Genomic DNA, 22,440 nt, shown 5'->3' on the forward strand with positions numbered 1-22,440 from the left:
CCCTTCTGCTCTTCAACAAGAGTGCCTTATTTTGATGGAGCCTGCTGCTTCAGGAAGAGTCCAACAAATGAACTACATTATAGAGCTTGCTGCTTCAGGAAGAGTCCAACAAGTGAACTACATTATAGAGCTTGCTGCTTCAGGAAGAGTCCAACAAGTGAACTACATTATAGAGCTTGCTGCTTCAGGAAGAGTCCAACAAGTGAACTACATTATGTAGTTTGTCTGTTTGACTCTTCCTGAAGCAGCAAGCTCCACCAAAAGAAGGCTCTTTTGTTGAAGAGCAGAAGGGCAGTTAGTTTGAGCAGTGCACTGTCATCTACGGATCGGTGATTGAATATCGTGGGAGCAACAGATTACTCTATATAAATACTTTATCGGAGGAAATCAGAAGGAATCGTGGAATCGGATAAGTATTTGGCTACAGAATGTTTGCTCTGCTGTTTTGGGGGGGATCTGTTGTGTTGACATTGGCCTGCAGTTTCTGCCAGTTTTTTGCATTTTTTTGAACACGATCGCGAGTTGCATTGTATATTTTTCACAAGACATTCCTTCATGGTTTCTATTTAATTGGGGTTGGTTTTTTGGAACCAACTGTTTCTCTCCAGTATTGGGAGTTTTTTATACATTGGTCCCTTTTCCCCCCATTAGTAACAATAGAAACCAATGATAATAACTTACTCCATAATCACTTGAGTGAGTATCACAGCATGATGCTATTATTCTAATTGAATTTCCTCACCAAGAGATTCTGAGGTTTCATTTTTGATAAATATTTTTGTTTTGGTCTTCTTGGAAACCATGAAGGTCTATTTCTGTGTTTATTCAAACTGATGGTTTTTGTCATTTTGATATAATACCACATGCCATTAATATGATAAATTTATGTTAACTTCTGATAAGCTTTACAAATTAAGGGGTTCTTTTACTAAGCTGCACTAGTAAATGGGCTTAGCACATCCTAACGCAGGACTTTCCTGTATGCTAAGCTTATATCTAGCGCGGCCGTTTAGTTTTAAGAAAGTAGAGGTACGAACCAAAGAATAATTATTTGATAGAAGTAGCATCCAGGAAAGAGTGAAAACAAATAATAACTTCTAAGTTAAAGAAGCCATTTTAAAAGAAATTGAGTTTTATAGGAAGCTAATGGAGATCTTTCAACAGCGAGGATGCTTTCTTGAATTTAACCAAACCATAAATTCATCTATGTTCTGTAACATCTGAAGCCTAGATATGAATTTAGATGATATACCACTGTACAAGGCATTGCAATAATCAAGCTGGGGAAACAGAACCATCTGTTGTGGATGCTAAGGAAATAAGTCTAGCTTTTTCTTTTCACTTATTTATTTACTGACAAGACAGCTAAGGACAACATAGGGCCTTTCGTAGATATTTTACTCATTTTTTCCAACAGGTACCATTGTACTACTACTACTACTACTTAACATTTCTAAAGCGCTACTAGGGTTACACAGCGCTGTACAATTTAACATAGAGGGACGGTCCCTGCTCAAGGAGCTTACAATCTAAGAGACAAGTGAACTGACAGTCCGATAGGGGCGGTCAAATTGGGGCAGTCTGGATTTAGTGAATGGTAAGAGTTAGGTGCCGAATGCAGCATTGAAGAGGTGGGTTTTAAGCAAAGACTTGAAGATGGGCAGGGAGGGGGCTTGGCGTAAGGGCTCAGGAAGGTTGTTCCAAGCATAGGGTGAGGCGAGGCAGAATGAGCGGAGCCTGGAGTTGGCGGTGTTGGAGAAGGTACAGAGAGGAGGGTTTTGTCCTGTGAACGGAGGTTACGGGCGGGAACATAGGGGGAGATGAGGGAGGAGAGGTAGTGAGGGGCAGCAGACTGAATTGTGTGGCTTAAGCAGTCACCCCTTGTCCAAATGGACAGCCTCACCCAACGCAAAGGACCAGTTCAGCATGCAAGAAGCCAGCAGGTTGAATCCTTATGGAAACAAGTGGGGAAACCGAGAGTAAGTGGCAAAACTAAGACGCATCCATGACAATGAGAGATACACTAATGAAATGCTTCATGAGGCATCTAAGATTTCCAACACAGAGGAAGAAGACAACATATAAAAAGACGACAACTGGACACAGATCACCAGATCCTGCAAAACCGACATCCCAATCCGCCTTCCCTACCATTGAAGAACAAGTATACCACCTTGGAAGTGAAAAAGGTGACAACATCCCAGAGCATATCCATTACGAAATGAAGACTACTAGTGGAAAGTGACTCCCTTCTGACGAGCACAAAGGTGTTCATTTGCTAGAGTCATGTCATCCTGAGAGGTGTGCTGTCTTCATGGCATCAAGATCTGAGATGTTATAGACAGTCTGCTGAAATTCAATCTTACTGGCTATTATTCAATGCTACTCAGTGATGTTGGCCCTAAAAAAATAGGTAAAGCAAATAGGTGCACAGGTGGTGGTCTCCTCAATCCTCCCTGTTGAGGGTAATGACCAAGATAAAGCAGCTCACAACCTGGAGATGAAAGCATGGCTGCACAGATGGTATCAGAGATTGTCTCGACTTCCTAGACTATGGTATGATTTTTCTAGGGCTGCTGAGTAGAGATGGCACCTAACAATAGAAGGAGGAATGAAGAGAGTCTTCTATAACAGATTGGCTGATGTAGAGAGGAGGATTTTAAACCAAGATCATCAGGGATGGGTGAACAAACCCCCAGGTAAGTAGATTTAAAACATCTGTACAGAAAAGGGAAAAAAATACATCTGGAAAGCTGTATATAGCAATGCCCACAGTATGGGAAATAAAGTTCCAGATCTAGAGACTGTAGTGGAAGAGGCTGACTTGGATATAGTCAAGGGGCGATGGGTAAAACCATTTTTAAGTAAGGCATATATAGTAGGAAAAAAACATACTAATCATTGGCTACAAGATGCCCCACTAACTTCTTCCTATTGGAGAAATAAACTTCATGTACTAATGATGTGGGTGTCATATAATGCCCAGAACACCTCAAAAGACAAAACACTTTTTTGTCCATATGGGAAGGGTACCTCCAGTTGCTAACTCCAAAGGCACGTAGTCTAGTATTGAATGGCTTTCAGAAAAAGATTTGCAGTGTCAATGATGTTTAACAGGGTAGGGGCTCCAGGAGTGGGGGGTATTGGGGAGGAAAGGGAGTACAGATTTCATTTTAACCGTTTGATGATGCGAGGTTATAAAAGTCAAGACCTCATAGTCATTAATCTTCCTTGAGTAAAAATGTTTTGTCATACTGGTTTTATACTTGGGGGGGGGGGGGGGGGAGGAGATAAAATATAGTGTGAGAGATTTTCTAATTGCTTGTGCAGAAATGTATTCTGTTTTATTGTACATATTTGGTTGATTCATTTAATAAACAGAAAGTAATAATAAAAAGACATTAAATGACTCAGTTTTAACTAGTAGAATGTGTGGCTCCATATAAATGTATGCACAGACTGTTAATCACCTTTGTTGTGTTTGATTAGATATTAAGAGCATTTTTATTTACAGATTTTTGAGATTCAAAGCTAGTGATATTATGTAAAAATGCCATGTGACTTCTGGGTTGGTGTTGGGTTGTGTATGAAAAACTGTTACTAAACACTAAGCCACTATAACTGCTGTGCAGCATTAAGTTAAGTGGATAAATTTACAAGGAAATAGCCATGTGAAATCTGAATGAACTTATAAAAGAAAAATTGTTTGGCAATGTTGAAAATGCACTTGTACACGTATGGGGGTAAATGATTAAATTAACTGGAGTTGCTATTAAACAAGTCCTTTGACCTAGAGCATTCTCTACATCTGTGAGTGATATTTCCTATACACGTGTGAACAGTTTACTTTTTGAAACATTCTTTAAAACTGTGGCTCCCAAACCTGGTTCTAGAGGCACCCTAGCCAGTCTGGTTTTCAGGGTACCCACAATGAATATTCATGAAAGAGATCTGCATGCAGTAGAGGCAGTGCATGCAACTCTCTCTAATGAATATTCATTGTGAATATCCTGAAAACCTGACTAGCTGGGGTGCCTCCAGGACCAGGTTTGGGAACCACTGCTTTAAAAGACTTCTTCCGAGAAGTATTTTGAAAATATTCGTAAGGATGGTTTAATACAGAAAGTTCACAATAAAGTTGAGTCGGTAATATATAACTGAATTCTACTTTTAAAAACAGTGACCCCATAAAATACAACAGTCACCGACAGACTCCAATTAAACTTTTGAAAATACCAACAGCTACACAGAAATAGGAAATGTCTCTTTAAAGCCCAGATGCTACAAATATGAAGCACTCTGGCACTTAAGATTCCTGATATTAGTTCACTGCAAAATACAGAAACAAACCTGCTTGCGGCTGTTGAGTCTTTTATTTTCTTTCCTTCCAAAGAGGCTAAATGTTGCTCTAAAGCATCAAGAAGACTGCTTGGTGCCTGAAAAAGAAAGCAATTGTGTACATGGGACTCTGAGATAAAGCTCAGGCAAAATTAAAGAAACTGCACAAAATGCTCACAGAGTACTGGATATGTACATAAGTACATAAGTACATAAGTAGTGCCATACTGGGAAAGACCAAAGGTCCATCTAGCCCAGCATCCTGTCACCGACAGTGGCCAATCCAGGTCAAGGGCACCTGGCACGCTCCCCAAACGTAAAAACATTCCAGACAAGTTATACCTAAAAATGCGGAATTTTTCCAAGTCCATTTAATAGCGGTCTATGGACTTGTCCTTTAGGAATCTATCTAACCCCTTTTTAAACTCCGTCAAGCTAACCGCCCGTACCACGTTCTCCGGCAACGAATTCCAGAGTCTAATTACACGTTGGGTGAAGAAAAATTTTCTCCGATTCGTTTTAAATTTACCACACTTTAGCTTCAACTCATGCCCTCTAGTCCTAGTATTTTTGGATAGCGTGAACAGTCGCTTCACATCCACCCGATCCATTCCACTCATTATTTTATACACTTCTATCATATCTCCCCTCAGCCGTCTCTTCTCCAAGCTAAAAAGCCCTAGCCTTCTCAGCCTCTCTTCATGTACAAAATAAAGCTAATCAAGTCATTCTGTTACCTACTATCGGACAAAAGACGCAATGTATTTTAACAAAATAGAGAGCATTAGAACCATTTTAAATGAATAATACTAGTTGAATCAGAAAAATACTTCCCTACTATTTTCTGATTTTTCAATATTTGAAAGCTTTCTATGCACCCTGCTATTTAAAGGAAACTAGCCGTTGAGCCCGTTAAAACGGGCTGGTGGGTCACCGCCCCCCCTCCCCCCGAGTTTGCCGCCCCTCCACCCGGCCCATCTCTTCGCTATTCAACTTACATCTCCGCAGCAGGCAGAGATCAGCTGAGCTCCCGTTGGCCTTCCTTCTCAGCCTGTGTCCCGCCCTCGTGTGACGTAACGTCAGCGAGGGCGGGACACAGGCAGGGAAGGAAGGCCAACGGCAGCTCAGCTGATCTCTGCCTGCTACAGAGATGCAAGTTGAATAGCGAAGAGACGGCCGGGTGGAGGCAGCAGCGACTCCGGGAGGGTGGGGGGGTAGCGGTGGCGACCTCGGCGGTTCCCTCCCCTTCGCGCAGTTTCCCTCTCTGTCCCGCCCCCCCCCCCCCCCGTCATCACATATTGACGCGGGGGCGGGACAGACAGAGAAGTCTCTACTGCGCATTTGCGAGTGAGTACAGTCACTCGCCGATTATATGTTTGATTGATTTAACATATGCCAAGCTGAAAGAACAAAATTCCCAGTATGGTATGAAAACATATGGGCCAATATTCAAAAGGAGTAACATTTACTTGTGGCTGGTAAACGTATAATTCTTCTAGCCACCAATGTTCAAAGACAATATATTGATAGTGCCAATGAAAAACTTGCTCTAACCACTTTGGCACTATCTATATACTACAAATTCTCACAGAAACCAAAAATAAGTTGACTTTTTTTTTTTTTGTTACATTTGTACCCCGCGCTTTCCCACTCATGGCAGGCTCAATGCGGCAGGCAATGGAGGGTTAAGTGACTTGCCCAGAGTCACACCAATGTGGCCGCGCAGGCTTCTGTTCCTGTGAGTCTGACGTCCTGCACATACGTGCAGGACGTCAGACTCACAGAAACAGAAGCCTGCGCAGCCTTCTACATGGAATGTTGCTAGTGGAATAGCAACATTCCATGTAGAATCTCCAATAGTAGCAACATTCCATGTAGAATCTCCAATAGTATCTATTTTATTTTTGTTACATTTGTACCCCGCACTTTCCCACTCATGGCAGGCTCAATGCGGCTTACATGGGGCAATGGAGGGTTAAGTGACTTGCCCAGAGTCACAAGGAGCTGCCTGTGCCGGGAATCGAACTCAGTTCCTCAGGACCAAAGTCCACCACCCTAACCACTAGGCCACTCCTCCACTCCACTTTAAAAAAACAAACTACATAAGTCAGGTCCTGAATGTACTGGGATAAGTTTATGAGGGTGAGTGGAAATCGGGAGTCCAGGTATAGATGTTAGAGCGAAGTAGGAATTTCAGCTCTTGGGATAAGATGGATGTTAATGAAGGGGGAGGTTTGGGAGGGGGGAAGGGGGAATAAGAGGGGAAGGCTATACTGGGATTTGAGGTTAAAGACACTGTGGAGTTGTGATTAAAATGATGTTTCTAAACTATGTAATCTAGGTATTAGGATTCATGGGTTGGGAGTTTTGTAAGAGGACAAGAGGTGGGAGTAGATTGCATAGTATATATACTAGAAACGATGGGGATAAATTTAAAAGTTTGATGATAAGAGTATAATTTTTGTCTTTGATCACATGGTTATGCAGTTTGCATGATATATTTGTTTATGGATCCTCATGTGTAATATAATCCATCAATAAAAAAGTTAAAACAAAAAAAAACCACGTGCAAAAAAATGTGTGTCATATGAATAAAACATTCAAATTGTGCTCATTTTTTTGGTGTTTTACTGCGACTCGAAGGCTTGAGATATTGTAAAACCACCGATGCCACCATCATAGCACTCCCTACCTCCACACCGCTATATAGTAGAAACCAGCTTAAATAATCTGTGCTTACAGCATTTCAAAAATAATGAATATAATAAACAGGTATCAACTTAGCTTGTGTTGATTATAGCTGGTGTGTTGTTATTCATTAGTCAGTGGGATGTTGCTATGCTGGAACTGTGCGAGCCTCCAGCCAGAGTGAAACTTTTTTTACTTCATAATCGTGAAAATAAACGTCCATTGTTCACTATTCATGGTTCCCGACATGGACCATGTTTCACCAAGGTATTGGAGTCTTCAGGGGAACTAATGGATTAGCAACCGTAGGGAGGAACCTCTCCTATCTGAGTTGAAGCCTGAGTTGAAGATTACAGAGCACTGAATTATGAAGGATCAGATGCAGGCTTTGAAGATTACAGAGCACTGAATTATGAAGGATCAGATGCAGGCTTCAACTCAGATACACTAATGGTGTACTCAAGGATGTATCTGGGCATCTTAAATTGAGGGCTCAGAGTTCTTGTTGCCTTAATGAGCCTTAGGCACATGGGCGTCGTGGCTTAGATAACTGAGAAACAGAAAAGAGGGTCCAAAAGTACACAAATACAGACAGCAAAATAAAGCACAGCATGGCGTCCATGGTTGGAACAATGGTACAATCTTTAACAGAAAGGACTCGACAAAGGCCGTGTTTCGGCGCAATATGTGCCTGCTTCAGGGGTCTGACAAAACTTATGCTGAAAAGGCATATGCATATGTACAGCCCCCAGTTTATTTCTTAGAGTACTAGCAACTAACAAATTCCACAAATTTAAAGAAATAAAAATACCAAAGGGATTAAAAAAAGAACGAGTGGAAGAACAGTAGCAGCCTATACAAAGTACTGATATATTATATCAGGCAAATCAGTGTACTTCATGGTGAAAGCCTATGAAATAAGAAATTAAAAGACACACAAGAAGTATGACCAAGAGAAGAAAGGATTTAAGAATACAGTTTTAAGCGAAATGTTTAGTTATTAGTTAATATTTCATAAAAATAAAACAATTTCCTAAAATTAGAATGTTTTAGTCCACAAAACAAGAAATGAACACATATTAAGTAAACATTATCTTTTTACTTACCTGAGAAAGATCTGGTATATCTCCCCTGTCTATTCCAACTTGCTATAATTAAAAAAAATTGTTTAATGAGCTTCGAAGGACTAAACAATGCATACTTAATATTTATTGCACTATATAAACAGTAGAGTTTTTTTTTTAATGGAAAAAGTAAATAAAAGAAAAAAAAGATTTTCAGCAAATCTAAAACTCCAAAAAGAAAAAAAACAAGGTCTGTTACAATATCTGCTGTAAAGGGCTGAAGTGCAGTAAAGTAGAACACAAGAAAAGCCATGTCAAGTTAGACTAAGGTCCAGTGAGCTCAACATTCTGACATCAGACAGTGGCCAGTCCAGAGTCACAAGTACCCAGATCATCAAAAAGTAGACCCTAATTTCACGGGTTAAACGATGGGACCCAAGTCTATCTGGCTAATCATTTGTCTTAAGGCTTTTCCTCCAGATCTTAATCAAACCTCTTTTCGAATTAGGAAGGATAAGCTGTGCTGTAATGAAAGGGGTGCCATCGTCTGTAGTACCTGAAGATTCGAGTGTTGCCAATGTAATGCCAATTTTTTTTAAAGGGTTCCAGGGGTGATCTGGTAAATTACAGATTGGTAAAAGCCTGATGTCAGTGGTGGGTAAAAGAGTGGAAACTATTATAAAGAATAAAATTATGGAACTCATAGATAAACATGGTTTAATGAAATAGAATCAGCATGGATTCCGCTAAGGGAAGTCTTGCCTCAGCAATTTGCTTCATTTCTTTTAAGCTGTGCATAAACATGTAAACATGTTGATGTAGTGTATCTAGATTTTCAGAAAGCTTTGACAAAGTTCCTTATGAGAGAATCCTGAGAACTTTTAAAATTCGTGGGATAGAAGGCAATGGATCTGTACTGTATTTAACATATTTATAAATAATCTGAAAATCGGAACAACGTGTGAGGTGATTAATTCTGTAGATGACACAAAACTATTCAAGGTTGTTAAAACACATGCGGCCTGTGAAAAATTACAGGAAGACCTTAGGAAATTGGAAGACTGGGCATCCAAATGGCAGATTAAATTTAATGTAGACAAATGCAAAGTAATGGGAAGTTTGTGCAGCAATGGAAAGAATAATCCATATCAGTTAGCTGATGATAGGGTCCAACTTGGGGGAGGGGGGCAGCATCCAAGAAAAAGATCTAGGTGTCATTGTAGACAATACGCTGAAATCTTCTGCTCAGTGTGTGGGGGCAGTGGCCAAAAAAGCAAATAGGATGATAGGAATTATTAGGGAAGGGATGGTAAATAAGACCATGAATACAATCATGTCTTTGTATTGCTCCACGGTGCGACCTCACCTTGAGAATTACGTTCAGTTCTGGTTGTCGTATCTCAAAAAAGATATAGTGGAATTAGAAAAGGTTCAAAGAAGAGCCACCAGAATGATAAAGGGGATGGAACGCCTCCCATATGAGGAATGGCTAAAGAGGTTAGGGCTCTTCAGCTTGGAAAAAAAGACAGCTGAAGGGAGATATGACTGAGGTCCACAAAATCCTGTATGGTGCAGAACGAGTAGAAGTGAATTGATTTTTTACTCTTTCAAAAGTACAAAGACTAGGGGACACTCAAGTTACAAAGAAATACTTTTAAAACAAATAGGAAGAAATATATTTTCACACAACGAATAGTTAAGCTCTGGAACTCGTTGCAGGAGGATTTGATAACAATGGTTAGTATATCTGGGTTTAAAAAAGGTTTGGACAAGCTCTTGGTGGGGGGGGGGGGGGGGGGGGGTGTCCACAGTCTACTATTGAGACAGAAATGGAGAAGCCACTGCTTGCCCTGGGATTGGTAGCATGGAATGTTGCTACTATTTGGGTGTCTGCCAGGTACTTGTGACCTGGATTGCCACTATTGGAAACCAGATACTGGGCTAGATGGACCACTGGTCTAACCCAGTATGGCTATTCTTATGTTGTTAGCCACATTGGTCTACTCCCTTCTATTTTGTGTGTTTTTGCATTGTGGACTGTTAGGGGGACACTTCTGCTCTTTTTCTTTTGTTTTTCTCTCTTCCATTTCCATGAGGATTTGCTAAGTCTGGAGTGGAAGCCGTAGTCCCCTGGGGCCACAGCCTATTGCCACAATGAATATGCATTAGATTTTAGATTGTGAGCCCAGTAGAGACAGAGAAAGTACCTGTATATAGTATGTAAACTGCTTTAGTTGTACCACAGAAAGGTGGTGTATCAAATGTTTTGGAGAAAGGGAATTAGGATGCCTAGGGAAACCAACCTCCCATCTATACATATAGATAATGTTTTTCTAAATCATTACTCATAGACTGCATAATTACCTTTGTAAACTGAGAAAAAGAAGTTCCACAAAGAGAAAACACATACAGCTCACCTCTGCAACTTTTAAAAATTCAGAAATCCTTGTCATTCTGGTAAGAAATTTCTTGTAGATGTCAAGACCTTCTTTGCACTGGTTCTTTTTCATGTCAAAATATTTTTCTGCATGAAGGAGGGAAAAAAGTATTTCATGATATCATATACAATAAAGCAGAAGAATAAAAAATTGTATGCACTGGTTACAAATGAATGTAAACTTAAAGCCCATTTGAAAATGTTTACTTAAATTTTTTCTGTTAAATTATTCTAACAGTAAATTTACCTACAGATTTTCACAGCTCCATTAATCAAGCTGGAGAGGAAAGCAGGATCACCCCTCTCCACACGTATGCACAATATTCACATACAAACCTTGCTAACTTGTCTCACATATTGGATCCCAGAACCTTATATTTTCCCAATTTAAAAAGTGCAAACAAGCTTCCAATATTATTTATGCTACAACCTCACCTCATAAATAAAAGAGAATGATTTGATTCATTGATTTGATATACCATATTTACAAGTACATAGAAGCATCAAACCAATCACACATATAAAAACAAAACATTGGGACAGACCAAGGGAAAGACCAAAGCCCAGCATCCTGTTTCCATCTACATTTCCCAACGCAAGCTGGATGAATCTGATCAGCCCAAATGCAATGCAATTGCAATTGCAAAGGCATAGCTATGGACAAACTGAAATGGAAGACCCACAAGACAGAACATCAGCTTCTCAGATATGTTACTGTTGCTTCTAACAGTGGCTTGCTTACACTGGGACTTAATAGCCACTGAACATGTCTCATATAAAAACACTCATGTAAGAATCAACCAGTAACTACCTGATCAAGTGACAAAAACTCATATGAAAGTCAGTGCCTAAGAAATTTAGAGAGACAATGTTAAAGATTGGTTTAGGTTGTTTGAATAAATCAGGTATGTTTATTTCAAATGACTAATGGCTGTGTTTGCTTTATGAAATATATGCAACCTAAGCACAAAGAAAGATGTTTAATCATAGCAAACTCAATGGAGCCATGCAAATACCAATTTTTATGGTTTAAAGTCCAGTTCATTCAAATATTTAAAGATAAAAATGTGATTATGTTTATTTAAAACAATTTTTATAATTTAACAGAAGTGTTCTTCTTTTCTGTTTACTATATTTCTTGTTATGAAAATAGATAAAGATAAAGTTTAAAAAAAAACAACAGTAGTTTTCAAAGTTTGTTATCATAGTTAAGATGGGCTGCAGGGATTACATGAACTATTGAAGCCATATGATCTAACATGCTCGCTCAACATGGTCTAGGCTATTTTGCCTCACTTCTTTCATCATGAAAACTAAATTTATGACACTGTTTGCAGATAGAACAGCCATTTCATGCCCTTATTTAAAAAACAAAACAAAACCCAAAGCACCCCCCTCGCCAATAAAGATCCCAATATCTGAACCCATATAAATATATCTATACCCACCCTGCATCATCTAAATTCCATCCAATCCTTGATTTTCAACTCCCAAGAAACACCAGGGCCACAAGAAAATGGCAGTAAAAATGTGGCTTTCATCTTGAGAAGGGAATGGGGATGGGATTTGATATACAGCCTGTGTTTACAACCAAAGTGGTTTACATATTTATATACAGGTACTTATTTTATACCTGGGGCAACAGAGGGTTCAGCGATTTACCCACAGTGACAAGGAACAGCCGTGGGAATCAAACCCATTCTCCTGATTCTCAGGCCACTGCACCAACCATTAGGCTACTCCTCCACTCCATAAGATTACAAATAGCTACAGTGGCATTTGAACTTTCAACCTCTGGATCCCTGGTCTATTTCTCAGCAGGCTGCTCAAACCATTAGGCTACAAAACACAATAAAGATTAGAGGACCTCACCATAGATTTATATCTAGTACAGCATCTATAAATTCCAATATAAATAATAGGCTTAAGTTGGATTTGAGGCAACTGATTTGAACACCAGTAACTCCGAAACCTGGATGTATGGTGCATAAATTTATCCGCCTCCACTGGAAAGTGCTCTTCATCAATCATAAATAATGCATCCCAGCATGCATTAAACTACAATTAACAATAACCAGGCATTTTGTAAACATCCATGCAACTGATAAGATCATCATCCCATTTAGCCCAGTATCCTGCTTCCAAAAGTGACCCACACAGGTCACAGGTACCTGGCAGAATATGAAAAAGTAGCAAGATTCCATGCTACCAACCCCTATGAATAAGCAGTTTCCCCAGATCCACTTTAATTACAGTTTATGAGCTCTGGAACTTGTTGCCAAAGGATAAAGTAAAAGCAGTTATCATAGCTGAGTTTAAAAAAGGTTTGGATATATTCCTTTAGGTAAACTATGCATTCGGCAAAAGGGAAAATTAGGTTCTTACCTTTGTAATTTTCTTTCCTTTAGTCACAGCAGATGAATCCATTAACTGATGGGTTGTATCTGCCTACCAGCAGGTGGAGATAGAGAACACTGAAAAACCATAGTGCCTCTTGGACGGCTAGCCCCAACTGCCTTCAGTATTTGAGATTTCCAAAGCAGAGTGAACCATAAAGGTAAAATAACATAAACTTTCCTCACAGCGAACAAACACCCCAGAACAGGAGCAATAACCATACAAAGGAGGGATGAACTCAACCTCCTGTAGTAGAACATCATGTAGAAATTTTGAGAACTGGTATCCAACTTCTCCCAATGAGATCTATATCTGCATGAAAGATCTGAACAAAAAACAAGTCAGACAGGGAGGGATCATGGATTCATCTGCTGTGACTAAAGGAAAGAAAATTATCAAGGTAAGAACCTAATTTTCCCTTCCTTGTCATCAGCAGCAGATGAATCCATTAACTGATGGGATGTACAAAAGCAATCCTTACTTAGGATGGGAACAGGCCACAGCGCGAGCAAGCACTTGTGCTCCAAAGACAGCGTCCTGCTTCGCTGCAACATCCAGCCTATAATGCTGGACAAATGAGAGCTGAGAAGCCCAAGTAGCCGCACTACAGATCTCTTGAAGAGAGAATGCACCCGTTTCAGCCCACGCGGAGGAAATCGCTCTCGTGGAATGCGCCTTAAACGCTTCAGGCGGAGACCGACCTGAAAGTAAATACGCAGAAAAAATGACTTCCTTGAGCCAACGAGCTATAGTGGCCTTAGACGCCAGGCCTCCACGCCAAGGACCTGACAACAAGACAAAAAGGTGATCAGAAGTCCTGAAGTCATTTGACATCTGTAGATACTGCAACAGCGCACTGCCGACATCCAGAAGATGTAACTGCCCAAAGGAGTCCAGGAACTCTTCCCTAGAAAAGGAAGGAAGAAAAATGGGCTGGTTCAGGTGAAACGGTGAAACCACCTTAGGCAGGAAGGAAGGTACTGTACGTACCGTTACTCCAGAATCTGAGAATTGCAGAAAAGGGTCCCGACAGGACAGCGTCTGCAGCTCAGACACGCGTCTAGCCGATGTAATGGCCACCAAAAAGACTGTCTTCAGAGTCACATCCTTCTCTGAAGCTTGCTTAAGCGGCTCGAAGGGCGAACACTGAAGAGCCTTCAACACCAGCCCCAGGTTCCAGGCCGGACAGGGCAACCAGACGGGAGGACGGAGCCTAAGCACCCCTCTGAGAAATCGGGCAACGTCCGGATGAGCAGCAAGGGACAAGCCAGCAACTTTCCCTCGATAGCATGATAATGCTGCCACTTGCACCGCAGGGAATTGTAAGCTAGGCCTTTTTGTAAGCCCTCCTGCAAAAAGTCCAGCACTGTCGAGACTGTAGCCTGCGTGGGTGTGATCGCCTTTGAAACGCCCCATGCTTCAAATTTGCGCCAGATCCGAGCATAAGCTGCAGAGGTGGACCGCTTGCGGGCCTGCAAGAGAGGGGAGATGACCTTGTTAGAGTAGCCCTTGTCTCTCAATTGCGCCCTCTCAATAGCCAGGTCGTAAGACCAAATTGGCAGGGATCCTCCATAGACACCGGACCCTGAACCAACAGGTTCGGCACCAGGGGCAAATGCACCGGAGCATCCACCAACATCCAGAGCCGATTCATCAACCAGCTACAGACTGCAAGGGTGAGATACAGGATTTTTCCTCTTATGCTCAGGTTTAGCTAGTTTTAGTTTTTGCCTGTGAAGAACCAGTTGACTCAGGGCCTGTGGTCAGTAACCTAACTTTTCTGCTAAGTTCGTAATCTCTTCTCAGTATATATTGTACTTGTGTAGTTACATATACATTTATATTTTTTCCTATATCTATTGGTGTAATCCTTAGTGTATATTGTGTGCACAGTAGCTTATTTTTGTATTTTGCTTTGCTACATTGCATTATTTTTCTCTAATAAATATTTCCATTTTGGCCAACTTACAACAGCACAAAGGGGTGGTTCCAGATCCCGAAAGTCATGGAATATATGATCCTTCCTGGACCCTATGAAAACATTGCAGTCTTCTGACCAAATGACTACCATTCCCGCTTAAAACTGAGGTACTGTGGAGGGAACAGAGGCTTCTCTGAATGCTGCCACTCAAGAGAGGATGGCTCTGGAGGATTCATCACATCACCCAAAAGCTCCCTCAAAGTTCATGCATTGCAAATAGCAGTACTTAATGCTCAGCTTCCACAAATCCTGCATTGTCCAGTCTGCTTGCCAGCAAACCACATTAACCTGTCACAGGAGAGAGAAAAAAACCCTCAAAAAAATAGCCAGTTTTAACTGGCTCTCTTATATTGCAAAAGGGCCAGAAATTTCCCGGTTCTTGTTCAGGTAGAGACAGCTACTATTGTAATTTATTTCCTATCCTTTACCTGCCTGAAACATTTTTTTTTTTTTTAATACTATTGCCTTGGCAAGGGAATAAAGTTAAGGGAGCCCAAGTAAAAACATTTTCTATTTAAGTTGGGCAACGGGAGTAAGGAGGAGGTACCCTTCTGGGGGAGAAGAAAACCTTGCTGAGTAAAGCCCTTGGGCCAAGTTTCAAGGCTATGAAGGGGTAATGAATACCCCCCCCCTCCCTAGGCTCAAATGGGAGTATTACAATCTGACTCTCTGAACCCTTTACCAGTGAGTCTCAACCACTGGACACAGGCCATAGCATGCATCCTAGGGAGTCAGGCCTTTTACCACAAAAATCTTGCTGCATCAGTCCAAACTAAATCATTTGCTGAAGGCACTGAAATACAGGATCCTGGCTGCACCACCTGTTATACCAAGGAAGTCATTAGAATTTTCATTCTTATTTCTCTGCCTCCCATCTGCTGATGAGGAGGACAAAACCCTCAAGTCTGGAACGATCTAGCAGGATGATAAGGGGGGGAAAAAAAAGCAAGAATAGTGCTTTTTTTATTATTATGTTCCTTGTACATTATATTTGCTTTGTTTTGGTTTTTTTTTTTTACTATGTTAATTGTACAACATCAGTAATTCCCTTAATCTCTGTTGAGAAAACTTTTCACACTTTTGGTGTAACACTATCTGATGTCACCAAATGGCATGAAAATTCTCTTTTGTCTTCCTAAAAATTACAAATATATGCTTTTTATTCATGAAGAAAAAATCATTTGCCCAAAGGAAAATATTTTCCTAGTCAACAAGCAGGTGATGGTCAGATAAGTGTACTGTATCAGTTACTCATTTGTACACAAGAAAGGAAAGTAGTTAGACAAAATAAGATTTAAGAATAATGCTGTGAACAAATGTAGTAAGTAGTATTTTATTCTACATTAAGTTTGAATGTGCCAACTACCAAGAGTTCCTACTTCTAGATGACTATAATAAAATTTAATTCATTTTTGTATTTTCAGTATCCTGTATTTAGTTGTCAACAAGGATAGCACATCTTCTTGATCAGGAAAACCAAAACAGAGCTGTACATGTTACATAAGAAAAGAATATTTACCCAACAGATTAATTATTCCTTCATTGTATGCAGCAAACAGTCTAATGGCATCTTTGAACAGGAGCATAAAGGCAGCATTAATCACACCATTGGTAAGCTCGTTTGCATTCACCTGATAAAATTAGAAAATGAGAACCCAGGTTAACATGCTAGACTAAAAATGAATCAGTATTTCATTTTAATATTTAAAAAAACAGATAAACTATATAAGTAAGACCTGTTTCCAAATGCCCAGAATCAGGCAACGTCTCAAAATGCAAAGCAGAGAAAGCAAGCTCCATTCTAGGGCGTAAATTGTGCAATCTAAACAACAAACAAAAATATTACATGAGCTATCAATTTGTTTGATAGGAGAACATCAATCTGAAAAAAAACCGAATTTGTTCATACATTTAGGTTAACGGTTTGGAAACTGCTTTGTGACTTGGAAATTTATAAACAGTATACAAAATCATAGGTATACATACATATTGCAACTCAATTCAAAAGAAAGCTACGCTCAGATCTAAGTGATTAGGAACAGTGAGCATGAAAATGTGGTACCTAAGTTAGTTTGCCTTCAGAAGGCACAAATAAGTTACTCTTAAGACAGGTCCTCTTAGCTCCTTCCCTCCCTCTCTCACCTCCCTGCCCCCCCCCCCCCCCCCCACATCTTCCTACCTTACTGAGTCACGAAGAAGATCCCCCATAGACCTGCTCCAGAGGTTCACTCCCTGGCCCACCCAATAACTGAGGTTTGGCTACACTACTGACTCAGAGAAGGAAGATGCTGAACATGGGGAAAGATAGGTACACAGAGATGGAAGATGGATGGTGAGCATGGAGAAAGAAGAAATGTCAAATGGGCAGGAGACCCTGGCAAGTGGGTTGAGAAGACAGAGAGAAACAGAAACCAGAGCCTGGGATCAACATGATCTGAAAAATAAAATGACCAGACAACAAAAGGTAGAAATTAGAATACAACAGGATACACATTTCAAATCGGACAGTTATTATTATTACTTCTGCATTTATACCCCACATTTTCCAACATAGTGGTAAATTCAATGTGGCTTACAATTTAACTTAAAAAGTAGACAAGTATCAAGTTGTGAGGGTCAACGAAAGCCTGGTTCAATTATGTCTGTGATGGTGTGCTGTGGTATTGTTGTCAGGATCTCCTTGGCTGTATGATTTTGTCAGGAAGTTGTGAGCTTTCATTTGTTTTTAGAATATTAGGTGGTTGTTTATGCCTTTAAGTCTTTCAGTAGAGAGTTCTAGGTTTTGGTGCAGACATATATAAAATTGGCTGTAGCTGTAGATTTGTATCTTAGACCTTGACATTTGGTATAATGAAGAGTTAGATAGGATCTTGCATTCTTGTTTATGTTGCATATTGGTAGATCTATCAAGCCACTCATGCATTCCGGAGCAAGGCCAAAGATTATTCTATGGACTAGGGTGCATATCTTGAAGGTTATACATGCTTTGATAGGTAGCCAATGCAAGTTTTAGAATAGAGGACTCGCTCTTTTGAATCTTTTTTTTTTAGCTGCTGTGTTTTATGCCATTTGTAGTCTCCTCAATGTTTGTTCCCTGCATCCTGTGTAGATTCTGTGGCAGTAGTCTAAGTGGGAGACATGGCTAGGGTCCAGGGCAGAAATTTGGGAGGGGACCCCAAAGCCCACTACCAGGCCTTCTTCAGCTTCCAGCAGGCTTAGGACTCTCTCTGGCCAAGAAGCAGTTGTCCTAGTTGCACTCCTAACACCATCCCTAGCATGTGTGATCTTTATATTTTGCATGGTATAAGAGGAAATGCATCTCTTTTTATTTCTTTGGTGTGGCTTCTTGGGGTTTTGGTTTAATATATGTTTATCATTTTGGTCAGCCATTATGTATTTGGCATTTGTGTTCTGTGTGTATGACTGAGGTACTCTGTTACCATGAATTTTCTATTTAGCATTCTGTAGTAATTTGGCTTGTTCAGTTTTCCCAATAGTGGAGGGAATATCTGTGAGGGGAAACAGGGATTTATTTTTTTGATCCTTGTTCTGTATTGTTTGTAATTTATAAAATGACAGTTGTACAGAATATTGTTTCTTTTTATACTTTTAATAAAACGATTTGAACATAAAATCATAACTGTTGAGGGTTGCATGAATGGGATCAGACAGCAATGCCAATGAAACCCATTCAAAGGTAATGGGCTTTGTCAGCATTACCGTACCAGGGACTGCTAGAGAGATTTGATAAATGACACCCTAAGACAACCATTCCTTTAACCCATGGCTATAGACTTTAGTACTACCAGGATACTAAGGAAGGTTACTGAGACCCCTAAAATTATTTTAAAACAGTGGTGCATAAGTATAATCCTTAAGGGTTGAAAACAGGTCAGTTTTCAAGACATCTCTAATGAAAACTCATGAGAGAGATCTGCATACAATGGAGGTAGCATGAATGCATATTCACTGGGAATATAGTGAAAAACTCTTCTGTTAGTGGCCCTCAGAGACTGGATCTGGTGCACGCCTGCTTTATAAAGCAGAGTTTTCCATCTGAGAGTTCAACAATTTCCATGATTATGCTACAAACATAGCCTGGATGGGAGGAAGGTACAAAAAAAAGCTAGTGCTGAATAAAAGCCATATGATGTGACACAGCTGTGTTACATATGAGAGAAGGTTTTGTGTTCTGAGGATACTGAACAGAACTTTCTGGTCACTATTCTAAACAAGAGTGACGTGCAAGGTCCTTTCACTCAACTACAGATGTGCATGGTATAAAACAGTATGTTGTGCAAACTCCCACATCAATGCATTTTGAATAGGGTTGCATTTGCTTAAAATTTTTAATCGTGATTAATCGCACAATTAAAGGTATTTCTTTTTAATTTATTTCCCACTGGAGCTCCTTGTGACTCTGGGCAAGTCAATTAATCCTCCATTGTCCCAGGTGCAGAATAAGTACCTGTATATAAAATGTAAACTGCTTTGAATGTAACAATATATTAAAGGCAGTACATCAAATCTCATCCCCTTTCCCTAAAGGAATGATACCTCTCTCTCTCTCTCTCTCGCTGTTCCCTTCCTCCCTCCCATTGTCCAGCACCTCTCTCCTCCCTCCTCTCCACCCCCATGAGCAGAGACATAAACCTGTGGTGAGCAGTATCCAAGCTCTACTTCTGGCTGCTGGAGCTTACCACCTCAGCCATAGCTTCCACCACTTGGCCCCTCCAGTTCTGCAGCTCGCTCCCCACCCCCCACTCGGGATTCAACATCTGTCCCCTCTCAATCCCACTCCTCCACCAGTCTACCTTAAATATGGTCTTCTGTTGGCCCCCGGCATTATCAGCGTTGCAAATACGCTGCCTGCAGCCTGTTCCAAATATTTCCCTCTGGCCCATAACCGCCTCCTCTGACATCAATTCTTGCTTCTGCATGGGCTGGACAGGTCGGAAGGAAAGGTTCTGACTATGCTGTAGGCAATGTATGTGCAATACTGCTACTGCCTAGGACCAACAGAAGACCACCTTTAAGATAGACTGGCGTGTGTGTGGGGGGGGGGGGGGTGATGCTTAATCACTGGTGGGGAGAAAGATCAAGGGAAGCCAATTTGAGAGATTTTATTGGCCCATGACGCAGGCAAGAACACCGAAACATGTTGGGTCCCTGAACAAACTTTGGCTTCTATATTCTCCACCTCTAGCTGTTGTTTCATGTGAGGGGCTACTTCACTGTTTAGCTTGTTGCACTGTGTGTTGCCGATTCCCTCTGGTCTGCTGACATCATATTTTATGGGAACAATGGTTGCACAACTCCATGTTTTTGAATATGCACAGGAATGAAAGAATAGTGAGGTAAAGAAGTTTTAACCCTTCAATTTAAAGGTTGGGATATTTTGGCTGATGTACCACCTCCCTAATGCACAACATGTAGATAGTGTCACAATGGCAGAATTTAGTTAAATTCTGGATGATGGGAAGCACTATATAGTTTTAGGAAATTTTAATTTGCATGTGAATTTGACATTAAGTATCCCTGAAATAGTCTGTTTTTGTTTGTTTGTTTTGAAGATTTATGTACTCAATTGGGTTGAGTCAGGTTATCATCTTCAACAAATAAAAAAGGGGCATATTTTACATTTAGTATAGATCAAAGGAGTGGTTAAGTTAGGCCAAGCTGAGGGTTGCCCAGTTTTGTAACTAGTGAGTGTCTATAATTAAGTTTTATTTCAGGTATACTGCACTATTTCCAATCCCCCAAAACTATCCTATCAGCCACATGAAGGAATTTCTGGCTGGTTACATGCTCTGATGGGGTCTCATGTTGCTAAGGCAATTCAGATACCTGGTATATCCTGTTACTAAAGTAAGTTAGAGGTGTGGCAAGGACAAACTGCAAGCTTCCAGCATATATGAAAGTCCCAAATACAAGTCTCCAGCCCATGTGCAGCACCTATGATTGGTCCAAGGTAGAGAAGCGGTGGATGCTCACAACAGCCTATAAAACCCTACTGCAGACAAAGTAACTCTGGAAAATCCAGGCATGTTTGGAGAGAGAGTGTTTCAGATCCGTCCAATGGCCTATGGTTTTTCCCAAGGGGGTTTTACTTCCCCCCCCTTGATAGAAACTAATTCTCTATAGCTATGAATCTTTCTTTCTTTCATTCATTCATTCTTTCAGTCTCTGCCTTTTCTCTGCATTCTCTCTGTTCTGTGACCTTTCTATGAGGAACAAACTTTTCTTCCTTCTTTATCTAATTAGTCTAATTACTTATAATTACCAGAGGTACTGATGTTAGATTTTGTAAGTTTGTTATAACTTGAAACTGATGTCTGATGCTGTGCTGGTGGGTGGGTAATTAAAAAGACTTTTAATTCTCTCTAATTCCTGTATAATTTTTTTCTATGATATTTAATAGAATTCATAAGTGTTTTAGGGAATAGCAAACCAAACGCAGCCTAGTACATGAGATCCTTCTAATAAACTGTAGATGACAGAGATTGTCCATTCTGGAAAAGGACTCCAATTAATAATGTTAAATAAATGTCTGGACAAAGAGCCACGTGGTAGCCTTGCAAAAACGTTTTGGTCAGATCACTCTGTAGTAACATTACAAAACCTTTTGAACAGACCTAGATTATTTCAACAGCTTTGGAACTAGCAGTGCTTGAAAGCCAGGAGTTGGGTCATAAGGAGGATCAGTGGAATGTTTTATTAAAGGCTGCCTGGGATTTGGCTGCACCAGTGAAGACACTGCTAGTTAAGAAGACAGCTTAGGACTTTGTGGTTTGATGAGTGTTCAAAAGGAAAAGAGATTAGTTAGGAGATGTGTAAAAATCTGACAATTAAATAACGCATCAAAAGAATAATGAACAATTGTGATAAAATCAAAAGGGAAAAAAAAAAAAAAAAGAGGATAGTAAGCTAAAATTTTGTTGAGGTAAGATTGTAAAAAGCCTTAAATAGACCAAAAAGAATTATTTCAGACAGAATACTGACAACAGTTAATTCTGGGATAACTTGAAGCCCATGCATTTCTTGAGACTTCTGCTGAGGATTTGAAGAAGAAAACATCAGTGCTGTTGATATAGAGGATATACCAAAAGAATCAGTAATAGTCTCTAGTTGTTGATAATGGATGGTCAAAATTTTAAATTATAAGTACATAGCAGTTACCAAAATTATCATAACTTGACTGACAAAATAAGTGCTATTGATAAGAACACATGAATTTACCATACTGATGAGCCGATGATCAAAAGCAAACGCAGGCGCTAGAGGCTGTAAGAGCCATACTAGTGCCTGCATTTTTCTACCACCACATGATCAGAGCCCCCGAGCACGTGAAACAGGAGTCTTCGCACAAGTAGCATGCAAATGCATGCTAAACCTTTCATCCCCAATGATCAGCGACCAGCGCACCAAACCCTACTCCAGCTCAGAGCTGGCGTTAGGGTTTGCAGACCATTGGGGAGGAATGGTGAGCCCTGTCCAGCATGCATTTGCATGCTAGCAGGCCCCCATTCCTCCAA

The 22,440-nt window shown here is 40.3% G+C and overlaps 1 protein-coding gene across 7 annotated transcripts in view; it reads right to left on the reverse strand.

The window, feature by feature from the left end:
• PICALM (phosphatidylinositol binding clathrin assembly protein) overlaps positions 1-22,440 on the reverse strand; it is a 224,713-nt gene that overhangs the window by 99,066 nt on the left and 103,207 nt on the right. For all 7 annotated transcript variants that reach the window (XM_030200139.1, XM_030200142.1, XM_030200141.1 and 4 more), the window contains exons 6-9: positions 16,425-16,536; positions 10,508-10,614; positions 8,133-8,174; positions 4,351-4,436 (exon numbers count right to left, since the gene is read on the reverse strand). In XM_030200139.1, the coding sequence (XP_030055999.1) occupies positions 4,351-4,436; positions 8,133-8,174; positions 10,508-10,614; positions 16,425-16,536 (347 nt within the window). The remainder of the gene's footprint in view (positions 1-4,350; positions 4,437-8,132; positions 8,175-10,507; positions 10,615-16,424; positions 16,537-22,440) is intronic.

Source organism: Microcaecilia unicolor, chromosome 4 (assembly GCF_901765095.1).
Source record: "Microcaecilia unicolor chromosome 4, aMicUni1.1, whole genome shotgun sequence".
Lineage (NCBI taxonomy): Eukaryota > Metazoa > Chordata > Amphibia > Gymnophiona > Siphonopidae > Microcaecilia > Microcaecilia unicolor.